General features: G+C 37.9%; 1 protein-coding gene across 1 annotated transcript in view; it reads right to left on the bottom strand.

The window, feature by feature from the left end:
- Positions 1-12,631, bottom strand: part of LOC128083998 (centromere protein J-like) — a 31,153-nt gene that overhangs the window by 489 nt on the left and 18,033 nt on the right. The window contains 9 exon segments of the mRNA XM_052689707.1: positions 682-802; positions 1,167-1,251; positions 2,306-2,446; positions 3,871-3,975; positions 5,248-5,403; positions 5,654-5,760; positions 6,112-6,223; positions 6,920-7,078; positions 12,229-12,372. Coding sequence (XP_052545667.1) covers positions 682-802; positions 1,167-1,251; positions 2,306-2,446; positions 3,871-3,975; positions 5,248-5,403; positions 5,654-5,760; positions 6,112-6,223; positions 6,920-7,078; positions 12,229-12,372 — 1,130 coding nt within the window.

The raw sequence follows: 12,631 nt of genomic DNA, 5'->3' as shown, positions 1-12,631 counted from the left end.
AGTAGAAACTTTCATAGGTTATATAATTCACTTTAATTCACCAATTTACATGTGGTCATATCAGAGATCAATTATCACAATCAAGTTTCAATACAAAGGTGCTTCTATACATAATAATGGATGGCAGGACCTGTATTTTGTACGAATACTGCATGCAGGGATCTTGAGGCATTTTGCTAATAGAAAAATCTTTTACAACAGAAGCATAGAATAGGCGTGTGTAATGAATTCCTGCTGTTATTTGTCCTCATTTTATATGACGGAATAGAAGCAAAGAATTTAAAACATCTTGGCAAAAACAGAAAGCGAGTAAAATACCAAAGAATACAAACTAAGAGTTCTCTTCTCCACTCCTATATTGTTAATACAAACAACTGGCTTCCCTTTTACTTTCAAGTTATACTGTTGCCCTGGCCAGATGTTGACAGTGACTGCAAATACACATAGAACAAAAAGAAGAAATATTTCACAGTCACTTTGCCTGTGATATCAGGTCACCTGTGATTCAAAGTGGAAGTAAACAATTCTCAGTTCCTCATTGTAGCAAAGCACTCATTCTCATCCAAATCTCCTCTTTCATATGGAAGTTTTCCAGTCATGCAGAATCAAACCACAGTTGTATATGCTAGTAACATTAGACTTGTGCCCAGTGCCAATTCCCTTCTCTAAAAGGAGACTTACTTTTCTACTTTTACTATTGTACCATCTGGGAAAAAAGTTTCCTCGAATCCATCACTGTAGAGGCATTTCACTGTGTGATCAGGGAACACAATTTCTTGTGTGCCATCAGGATAATGCTTTTCTGTGGAAAACAAGATTTAAAAAATGTCTTTGGAATTCTTTCTCATAACTTTACACAGAGCTAGATGAGATTTACTTTAGACTTTGTAGTGAGGGTAGAAATTCTACCCAGCATACTGCTAGATAAACTAAAGAATCAAATGAGATAGTAAAACTACAGAAATGATGCATTTATGCCCCTTTATTATCTTTTTTTTGTAGAAGAAAATTGAGCAGTAAAATCATGGATCATACCAAAAATCAAAAGGCAAAGACAAAGCAAATTGGAAGAAATAAAGCAAATCTGCTAGAGTTAGGCTCAGACAACACATATGCAATTAAGACATTCCCACACATATAGTTCACACCCACAAATTCTTGCATACCTATCTGATTATTAGGGAACTGCAGCACCTCTAGGCCCTCTGGATAAGCAGTGTGAGTTGTCTGTGCATCTGCATAATAATAAATCTGGAAGGACAGTGAACTGTTTGCAGCATGGTCATATTTGCATAAGAAGATTAAACCATAGCAACTTGTTTAAAAAATAAGCCAACTTTAAGAAGTCATTTCGAGGCCATTTTCTTCAGGTATCTGCCATTCCTAAAAGTTATTACGTTTCCATTTTAATTCCTTTTTTTCATTCACACCTCTCCTCCTGGCTTTGTCTAGATATTTCTACTTTCTTTAGGGTAGAGCAGAACAATGAGAGTGATCTTCTCAACTCCCCATGGATAGGATCTCTAGCTCCAACCTATGCACTAATAATTTAAAGCGTTCACATTCTTGCCAAGATCTTACTCATCCCCACTTCAGCTCATGTTCTTATTAAACATATTTACCTAACGCCAAGAAGGACGACCTCCTGTGCAACCCACTCTAAAATATATGAAAAGCAGTCCTTTCTTCAGATGGCTTCCCCTACATTTTGCCTTCTTCCTGTTTCCTTTGATCTGCTTAGCTCAATCCCTGCTTGCCCCTTCTTCAACTGTTACCTTCACTTCTTTCCATTCTTGTCCTCCCTAATCAGGGCTGTGGAAGCCAACACCCTTCCTCATCAATTTATCCCAGAAATGCTATTTAAAGATATACTGTAATGTAACATTAATGCTGTAACACCATGGAAAGTGCAGCAATGCCAGTGTAGTAGCAAAGTTCTAGGTTACATACAGCAAGTGAGGGTGTGCTCAAAAGCAACAGCTGTAGACATCAAAACAAAGGAAAAATCTGCTTACCTTCAGAAGGTCTCAGGTAGGCAGGAATCTCCAGCAAGACACCCTTGCCTCCACTGAAAACCTTTAAATGAGATCTGGGAAGGGCTGGATCTTAGCTCCACCTCTTCCAGTCACTCAGGTACATTGCATACACCTGAGCTGCCCATGGTTGGCCCTACTTTCCCACCAGGTGCTCCATCACTGCTTCAAGCTGTGACTTAGCATTTCTGCTACAAAGATGAATGGTAGAAACTTGTTTGACAGATCACTTAGCCATACAATTTTCCTTAAAGAAAACAAATGCGACATACCACTCTCTGATCTGGCATGATCTTCTTTACATCTCCATTGAAAAAGTTGATTGTTGTCATCCTTTTATCAGCACTGATCTCTTTTTTAGTACCATTGCAGAAAGTGATGATTCGACGTCCATCAGTAAGCACCTCTTCAACCTTCGAAAACATAGAGCACCTAATGTTGCTGAAGTCAAAGGATGCGAGTTACGCTACACTGCCTTCCAATGAAATTGGAACTTGAAGTAACTCAGTGTACTCACTCAATACTTTTGCATTTCAAAGCTGCCTCAGCAGCACATGTGCTTTTTTTTTTTTTTTTTCCTCATTTTTGCATAAGAGAGAAAAAAAGTCTGACATTATCTTTTAGCAAAATCATCCCTTTTCAAGCACCTGACTCAAATTCCCACCACACCACCTTCTCTTCTGTTAAGCAAGACAAGACAGATTGCCCTGGGGCAATAGTGAAGAAATACAGGCTGTTCATTGAATGACTTCAGTTAGTAATGGTTTGTATTATTTTCATATATGCTGGTACTCATTCTGTGTAGGTTGTCCTGGATTATGCAAATCAAAATGATATATTAACAGAGACAGCTGACATGTTAACAACCATTTTTTCCAAGTAACATAAGCCTGAATGGACAGTCAATACTACAGAGTTAAATGTGGCTGTATGCAGAGATTCCTTACAAAATTGATCAAGACTTCTTAACAGGTGACATCCCAGCAAGACAAGAAGCAATAAATATCCTCAGGGAAAGAGAATGAATGAATACTGAGTGCAAGATTTTAGTTTTAGAAATAATTTTTTTAAAAAAATAGTCAGTTATAGAAAGATATTGTTGTAGATACTTACTACAAAAGGCCTTGTTAGGAAAAGTTCCAGTTAGTTTAAATAAGAAGGAATGACTCAATCAACCTTTTGGCCACTCTCATATTGAGCAAGCCTTTTCCAACACTAAGTTTTATGAATCAAATACAGTGGTAAAGAGGATGTTTTCACAATTATTTTTCTATCAAGGATCAAAACAATGAATTGTGTATTTTCTATTTCTATGAGAAGGAAACGTGATTGGTAGAAATTTTCACACAGTCTATCTCAGCACTAGCTATGAAATAATATAATGTTGGCTATAAAATAATATAATAAATAATAAAATAGGTACATCAAAGCAGCTTCCCCTGAGCAATGTTATATTGCAAAGGCCTTTTCCATGTGTGCTTACTGGAAAGTATCATTAATCAACACGTGTATTAACAGGAGAAGTTCTGAACTGAATAAACACAGGAACCTGTGTTTTGCTTTACTGTCTGAACTTCACATATCCTAAGGCTTATCAAGAATTGACAACTGTGATTGGACATAGATTACTTTCAGTCAGAGCAGTAGGAGATAAGATTTCCACTGAAATTTCCATCCCATCAGCTATATATAATTTCCTGCTACTCATAACGTGAACTTTGCACTTAAGCTCTTCATTAAGGACTCTTTGAGAGATAATTCTCTATGACTACTTGAAGTGACAATTCCTATCTGTTGCAGCCCTGTTGGTGATCTCAAGCACCCTGATTTATCTCACCTTTCCATCATGATGCTCTATTTTTTCCTGCACCACATCCTCATTTTTCCTTCTTTCTTGATGTAACATTGACTTTCTAGATAATATTGATTTTGGAGGCTGTACCTATGAAAATATCACAGTCAGAATTATACAGACAGAAAGGCTGTAAAAATATTTTCACAAATTTTAATCAACTCTTCAAAAAAAATGTTTACTTTTACACACAAAGAGGAGAGTTGCACTTCTTGGTATTGTCCTGAATTCATAGTGAGTTTTGATGTTTTAGTCGTAACTGCAATTGCTGTGCATTAGTTCCAATTAATGTCAGCTATCAAAGCAATATCAGGGAATGCATTGTGGAGAAACTGTACTATAGGAAATGGAGAGAACAAAAAGAACTGCAAAGAACAGGATTATCTCTGAATGAATGCAGGATTGCTGATTTGCAAAGAAAGGCACCTATGCTAGCAAGATCCACCTTTCAAAACAAACCACATTGCTCTTAGCTGTAGGTAATGCTGACTATGTAGCTATGCATTCAATTTACTGTTACAACTTGTCTTTGCACTGTCTGGTAGCATAAAGGAGCCTTAAGTTAACTGGCGACTGGCACTTGGCAGCCAGAGCAGTTACTATCTAATTCTCATTACAGTGGTAGTACATGTCAGCCTGTGGGATCCAAAGGAACTGGGAGTACTGCTTCCCACAGGGCAATGATGTGCTCCAGTGAAAAGCTGCCAACACTGTGCTTGAAGTTGTTAGATTGATCCCCAAGCCTCTGTCCACTGCATAGCATTTGCAAAGTGTTTTCCACAGTGGTCTCTCTTCCCTCTAAATAGAACATCCTTCAGTTCTCACTCTTCTTACTAATATGGATTTCATATACACAGGCCAACACAGTTTGAGGTAACTGCTGCTTGCCTTTGTATGTCAAGCTATGTTCAAAGGACTGAGCATACTTTCAGAGTAGTGCTGCTTTCAGAGCACGCAAGGAATGCCCAGTAACAGATGGAAAGTCCATGTATTGGGGGGCTCTGAAGCAAGCAGTGGAACCTGAACACTAGCCAAAAAAAAAAAAATAATATCATCATGCATAATTCATCATTGTTCTGGAGAAAGGCAAATCTTCCAGATACAATATTCCCCCTCCCTCCTGGCCCTGGATCAAAACATTTGCAATTTCATTAAGGAAAAAGAAGTTGCGTCCTTTCGGGAGATTATAACTCAGTATCAGTCTCAGATTAAAAGTTCTGAGTTTTATAGTGGCCAGGAAGGAAGTGGGAATGGAAGGTTTTCTTAGTGTGTTTCACTTCAGTTCACCCATGGAAAAGATGAGATGAAAAAGATGAAAAGAAGACTCATCATATAAGGCCCAGAACCATAAATTGCTCCAACCTTTGCTTCAGCATCCAGAAGAGTAGGAGAACTGCTTGTAAGTACTTTGTTCTCATATGCAGTTATGCCACTTCTCCTTTGGGTCGTTGCAAAAGCCACTTTATTCTGAGGTTTTAACATTCTTTCTGTCTTTTTAAGATTAGGAATCTCTTCTTCCTGAATCAGAATTAAAATACTAACTAGCAACATAGATCTATTAATGTCCAATGGTAATGCAGGAATATGTTGGTAAAGCAATGTACTTTGTTACTAAGCCATTAAAATATTGTTTTAGAGAGTGTACACATCACAAGAAGAGATAAATCCAAGAGAGTGCTGTTGCTAGCCAAATGGGAGCTAGCATGCTGTATGTGAAAACTGAAGTCATAGACAGTGAATTATTTCATAGATTTTCTTAGTGAAATACCTGTGTTTCCTCCCTGTAACTGCAGAGCGCAAAGCTGCAAGTATTATTGCTGTGCTTATTTGAGAGGAACGTGTCTTCTGAGATAATTGAAATGGGTGAAGGTGTGCCTGTAAGAAAAAGCAAAATAAAAGAGGATACAGTCATGTTTCTTCACTTAGTGCAGAAGATCATTTTTAAAGATGCTAGCTCTCAGACGCTTGCTTGCAACACTGGCTTGCTCATTTCTGAAGGAGCTTTATCCCGGACCAAAGAGAACTGCAGACCACCACCATGCTCCACCTTCTGGGCTTCCACAGCAATTAATTCAGCACATTCTATCTTCCTTTTCTTGTCAAATGCAAGTTTTGTACTTCTGAGAATCATAGCAGAGTTTTAGTGATAACATATTTCCTGTTAACCAAGGGTTGGAGATCAATCATTCAGATGACTCTAAGGCAGAAAATTCCCATAAATCTTACCTTTGTCATAAGAAGATAACCTATGGCCCTTAGAAACACTCAGATGTGAGCCAGCTCCAGGTGACTTCCTCTCATCTGTTCTTCTCCCAGTAGGTGAGGGTTGTTGTACAACCTGAAGCAACATGGAGAAGTTGTGACATACAGTTGTGCCTTGCTGTAACGTGGGAGAAATCAGTGATATGGATGGAGTGTGCTCCCCCTTCCTGGGAATGTCTGTGCACAACACCTATACACTGACACAGTGCAAGTGTTTAATCTTAATTAAGACTGTTTTGAAGAAAGAGACTATAGAGAAAGAGCTGGAAGAAGCCCTAGATGGGGCTCTGTCTCTCCTTCTCTGAAGAGCTGTATTTTAGCTGTGGCTCTTTCTCTTGATCCTCATTGGGTTGCCAAGACAATGAGGCATGGCATATCACAGTCATGAACTTCTTCTGAGGGCAAAAATTCTTTACTTGAAGAGTGACAAAGCACTGGAACAGGCTGCCCAGAGAGGCTGATATTCAGAATGAACCTGAACACCTTCCCATGCAGCCTGCCCTAGGGAACCTGCTTTAGCAGGTGTTGGACTAGATGATCTCCAGAGGTCCATTTCAGCCCCTATGGTTCTGTGATTCTGTGAAATATTTCAATGTATGAGCAGTCCCTAAGAAGATTTCTGGCAAAAAAAAAAAACCACCAAAACAGTACGGTATCAAGGCAAGAAGCCCAAGCAACGACTCTGTGAGAAACACGATCCCAATCTAAATTCTGAACAATACTGTCAAGAAAAAAATAGAAGTAGTTTAAATAGACCTCTCCATTGTCTTACTTCTTCTGATTCAAAAGGTGTCACTCTTCCCTGGTGAGGTGTTGTCCTGCCAGTTGGCGTTGTGCTTCTGCCAAGGGAGCAGTGAAATGGTTTCTTTTCTTGATGTTCCTTTGTTACCAGTCTCAATGGATCAGCCTTTTGTATGGAGCTTTTTATTGCCTAAAAGATTTAAATACATTTGCATGAAGTTGATATAAACATAGCATTAAAATCTACAGCAGGTGGCTCATTAAATTTTTAAAACTTTTGGAAGACATATATCTTTGTATGGATGTATATATGCATATTTTACATGTTATTCCCTCTTTGGACTCGGTCCACTTCCCCAAGTCCTCTGTGGAACAAGGAGAAGGGTAATTCACAGTACACAGTGCAAAGCAGCTGTTGCTGCTCTTAGGCTCTTATCCTTCAGTCTAGCCACCTTTCCAACCATAAGCGAAGTATTCCTCCCTGGGAAACCACAACTGAGCTGATCCAGAAAAGTACATTGAGTGGGAGTTTTTTTGTTTGTTTGTTTTGCCAGATGTCCACCTTTTTTACATTTGAAGTGTCTCATCCACTGGACAATGACAGCTTGGGAGCGCAAGAGTAGGCAGTCCATGGAAAAGACACAAGTACCATCAGTTTCATTTGCCCAAGCCCACGGCTTATTGCTCAAGGAATGGAGCACTAACAAATTGCAAACACAAAAGACCAACCAATTCCTTCTCCAAAAACAGTCCCTAAGGCCAATTTTCCATAATGACTATAAAATTTTCTGCAGTGAACTCACAGTTTAAGGGATTTTTGTCATAGGTGATGATATCATCATCTTTATATTAATAAATCACATTAAAATTTAATGGTCATGCTTACAATACAAAACAGAGTCAGTGAAGAAAAATTATCTGAACACCAGAAGATGGTAGAATTTTCAAAAGCTAAATCTTTTCCTCAGCACAAAACAGCTTTGAGCAAGAGATAGGCTATTGATTAGCTCTTTCAGACAAGTATGCTAAAAGATGCAGAAATGAATAAAAATCAGTGCTAAAGGAATATGATTTTCATTTTAAATTCAGATTTTTTTTTTTTTTTTTGGAAGGCAAATCCTGGGAACATGCCAAAATTATCCAAATACAGTCATTTTCATAGAATCACCGAGTTTAGAAAAGACCTCCAAGACCATCCAGTCCAACCATCCACCAGTATTTCCCCATAAACCATGCCCTTTAATACAACATCTAACTATTTCTTGAACACAAGATTTTAACTGTACATTTTAACTGTAGATGAGTATGCAGTGACAAAATAATGGACCTCGGCTCGAGAAAAATGATTTAGTAGTAAAGACCTTTGAAATTATTTTTGATGAAATGATGCAAATCAGAAATTGCAGACTGAGAGAAGGAAAGTGCTCCTAAGCCATCGTTATATTGCTAAAAATATTAAGACTGAAACTACTAAGTGACTGAGCAGAATTAAAAAAAAAAAAAAAAACCACCAAAAACACAACAGGGGTTCAGTTTCACAACAACTCAAGCCAGTCTCAACCCAAATTACTGTAGTTCCTCTGTCTCCAGATACGTGTTTCCAGCTCCTTCCATATCCAGCACCAGGAACCACAGAGTGGGAAGGGGCTGGTTCAGCAAGTGCAGTCAGGCAAAAATGAACTACTTATTCTGCCCAGTTAGTTTTGAACTCACCATCATCAGAAGAGCCAAGAGGGTCACAGCATGCAAGTTATCGTCAGCTTCAGCCAGACACTGATATGTGGCAGGTTTTTGTTTTGTTTTGTTTTTCTGAGTATATTATATAGAGACCATCAAAAGTCAAGCCTTTAAAGAACTAACTATATAAGACTTGCAAATAGAAAATACTCTGTGGCAAATATTTATACATAGGGCTGCCCTAAGAAGCCTATTTTAGAAAAAAGCTTCATCATCAAAAAGTATTATTTGAAAAGGACGTTCATAAATCAGCATATCCTGATGCAATGCATGCTATCTTAGCCAGGGGGCAAAGATCTGTATGAGACGTAAAACAGGATGAGAGGAGGCACTTGACTTTCTAACTTAAGGCCCTAACAAGCTCGTGAAATAGAATGTGTTGGACTGCAGAAGCGAAGGAGAGAGATTAAGCCAGAGAGAAAGAAGATATATTTCCATGAACATGGTAAGTTATATTCACTACATATCTAAACAAAAATCAATTCTGTTGAGGGTGCCACCAAATAGAGCACTGTTAGGTTGCTACGTCTGGTTGTAAAAACGTCTGGTTTCCATTTTTTTTTTTTTATTATTTTTATTTTTTTTTTTAATATATAGCATAGATTACAATTTTTAACTTATACACTAATACAGCCATTTTTAAAGAAAAAATGTCAGAGAAATCAATATTGTATTACTAAGTTGCCCATGGTCTTTTTATCATAAAAATGTATGTCGTTCTAAGATCATTTCATAAATCATAGCGAGCGCCCTAGACCAAGCAGCTGCTGCAATTTAGGTCTAGACTTTTCAAGAGATGCAATCACTCAGTATTTGAGATGATAACGAATGATTAATTTCTTGATAAAGATTCCCTCAATTCAAACACTTTCATAAGAAAAGCCATAAATTTATCCGAACAAATAGTTTTACTTCTCTTCGTTGGGAACACAGAGGTCACCAGTAGGTAGCAGAAGATGCCAACTCATTTTGGATCTTGTGGGAGCTGGTGAGAGATTAAACAACCATCAGTGACACTGATCCTGCTGTTGGCTAAAGGAGGAACCAGGTGGTCTCCTGAGGTTTCTTTCAGTCCTACAGACCCTACTTTTAGGGCCTTTTATGGTTTACTTTCCCATACTAACAGATCAAAAAACTTGGCAAAAAAACAACAAATCTTCATGAATAAAGCAGTGAAAATTCAAATGCTACAAAACACTGTCTACATATTTTCAAAAGTCATAATTCCCTGCTCCATAATTAGTCAGTTCTCAGGAAGAATATTCATGGACAAGGAAATAACATGTTTAGAGCTCAGCAAAATCCACTGCAAAATTACACAGCAAAGTCCATGTAGTAAGAGAGGAAGTATACACTTTAGACCTTGGTTGAAACTTTTCCAACAGTAACTTTTTAAAAGCTGTATCAGTATGCCTTCCTGTAGAACTCTCCCTTGTACAAATGAATGATATCTTTCTTAGTAAGAAAAATTTATCTATAACTGCATGTCTGGCAGGAAACTGGCAACTTGTTTCTTCCCAATTTCTAATGCATTCAGAAATCAGCTTGTTTGGAGATAATACAAATTATTAACTATTTGGGGCACAAGACACATTCTGAAAGAATCTTTAATAATATGAAGTTAAAATAGATGCTTATCTTGTCTCACAGCTTGAAGCGGCCATTTCTTCACTAACTAGACCACATTACAGTAAAATAGGATTCATCATTAATAAAAGAATCATAGGCCAGCAGAATACACCTTTTTCATAAATGTAGAGCAAGTGGCATATCTCTCAATATCTTTTTTTTTCCATAAAGTCACGTCCTCCTGATTCTTTAACCTGTACCAGTCATTACTCAATTTGCTCCCCAGCCATTTTTGTACATATCCTCAAAGTCTATTAGCTTTGACAGAAATAAATCGTATATTAGCTATTGTTATGCCTTCTTGGTTACAGCTGAGGAAAATCACCATTCCTAGCTGGCTTTATGTGAAATATCTTAAAAAGCTTACCACATGTCTCTGTGACATGTATTTCTGCTTCTGTTACTCAAGATGATCCCTTCACTTTGATTTCTCCCATGCACAGTATCTTAATTCTGGACAGAAAAACAGCATGAGATTTTGCTTTACATCCAAAATTTAGACATGTCCAGAGTCACAAAATCATTTGAAGTTTTCATCTGCTAATAAAGCAGCTCAAAGAAGTACAAGTGAGTCACCATTTTCACATCTATCACTACAACACTGATTTTGTGCTTCTGTTTTACATTCCTTTTCCCCGAGCCTTCAATTCTAGATTCAAATCATCAGCATCCACTCTGTTCACTACACGCCCTTCCTCTGCCATGAGATCAGATAAAGAACACATGTTTGTGTCTGACATTTTAGAGTTCACCCAGGACATCTGGGCAGTATGCCCACCAGTCTAGCTCACGCTTGTGCCGGATTCCAGTTGGATTGGATCCAACACTGGCTGGATGATGAAAGCTCAGATAACAACAAGCTCAGAAGTCTGCTGTCCTCAACATCCCCTTTCTCAGAAGTGTTGCTGAAGTCCCGTTTTTTTGTTGTTTTTGGGGGGTTTGTTTTGTTTGTTTGTTTTTGTGCTTGCTGCATGCCACAGAGGGAAAACAAACTCAATAAATCACAAGGAGTCCCTCTGTAAAATAAATATTTCTGGTTTTACCTTATTTGGCAAGAGCACTTGAAACATTCAGATGAGACATGCTGTTTCATACTGTGAAAGTTTCCAAGATAAGCTACCAAAGCTTTTTGTCCTTACAGCTCACCTTAACTGCAAATAGTTTATCCCACATTACTGGGCTTGTTTATAACTCCGCCAATTGAAGCACTAAGCAATTGTGAAATCTCAGCTGCAGGAGTGACCAAGGAGATCCAAAATCAACACAGAACAAATAAAACAATTTCCTTCAGCTAAACTTTCCAGCTTCTAACTTACGAATAGCATATATTATTTAATATTTGCTTCTTACTTGAAGATTCTATTTCAGATATGGTTGATTCTGCTGTCTTAAGCACATTCAGTTTCGAAGTTGTCTCATGATTCAATAAATCCACTGTCTAGTGACTTTCAAGCCATACATTGTCATTATCAATGAATAGTTTCGTCTTTTCTCACCTGACAAGTTTTAAATTTCATTTCAGTCCCTAATAAGGCAGAGAGAGCAGTCCATTGGCTAATCTGAGCTCGTTTTTGCTCTATTCAGTGGAAGCAAGAAATTACTTTTCCAATAGATACAAGTATTTCCAGAGAGACTACATTTGAACAAAGCATAGATTTCAGCTAAACGCTAACAAAAAGAATAAGGAGGGTTGTAATAAGCAGCATACTCACAATAGAGAACAAGAAATACAAAGCAAGAAAAAAGCAAAACAGTGAAAAAGAAAAAAAAGCATAGCAGTGAAATATTTAGGTATCTCTATATTCTAAATGATGAGATTTGTTTGACAGTGTTGTAAACTGGCTGTGGAAGAGCTGTCAGAGATATAGGAGAGAAAAAAGACTTTCACTTGACATAGAGTTAACTTGCCACAGCTTGTAAAAAAAGCTAAGTGATTTTACCATTGATCAAGCAAAAGGCAGTAGGAACCCATACTTTGCTATTAATATCTCTGCAGCAGTGTTTCTGCAAAGCTGCCTCTGGCCCCACATGAGAGATGATACAGCTCTTGTGCTTCTCTCTCCATGATCTCTCCTGGGTGGATAAAGGTGCTGTCTCTCGCAGGATAGCTTCTGCAACCTAACAAAGAATATGTTATACATACATAATTAGTTCAAGTCACAGCTAGAAGAATCAAGCAATTCTCTAAGCCATGAGGTTTTCTGTTTGTAACAAAAATGAAGTAATCTAAGCACAGTGATAGCCACTACCATGCAACACTTCAGCAGTAGGTAACTTCAGGTTTATCTTCGTGAAGAAATGCCGACACAGGGTGTTAGTCTCCCGCTATGAAAACATCAGGACTAGCATAGCTCAGGATTGATATTTAAAACCTACA

The sequence above is a fragment of the Tympanuchus pallidicinctus genome, unplaced genomic scaffold (genome assembly GCF_026119805.1).
Source record: "Tympanuchus pallidicinctus isolate F22 unplaced genomic scaffold, pur_lepc_1.0 scaffold1, whole genome shotgun sequence".
In the NCBI taxonomy this organism is placed as follows: Eukaryota; Metazoa; Chordata; class Aves; order Galliformes; family Phasianidae; genus Tympanuchus; species Tympanuchus pallidicinctus.
The sequence above is the reverse complement of the archived record's forward strand: the minus strand, read 5'-3'. Positions and strand labels throughout refer to the sequence as shown.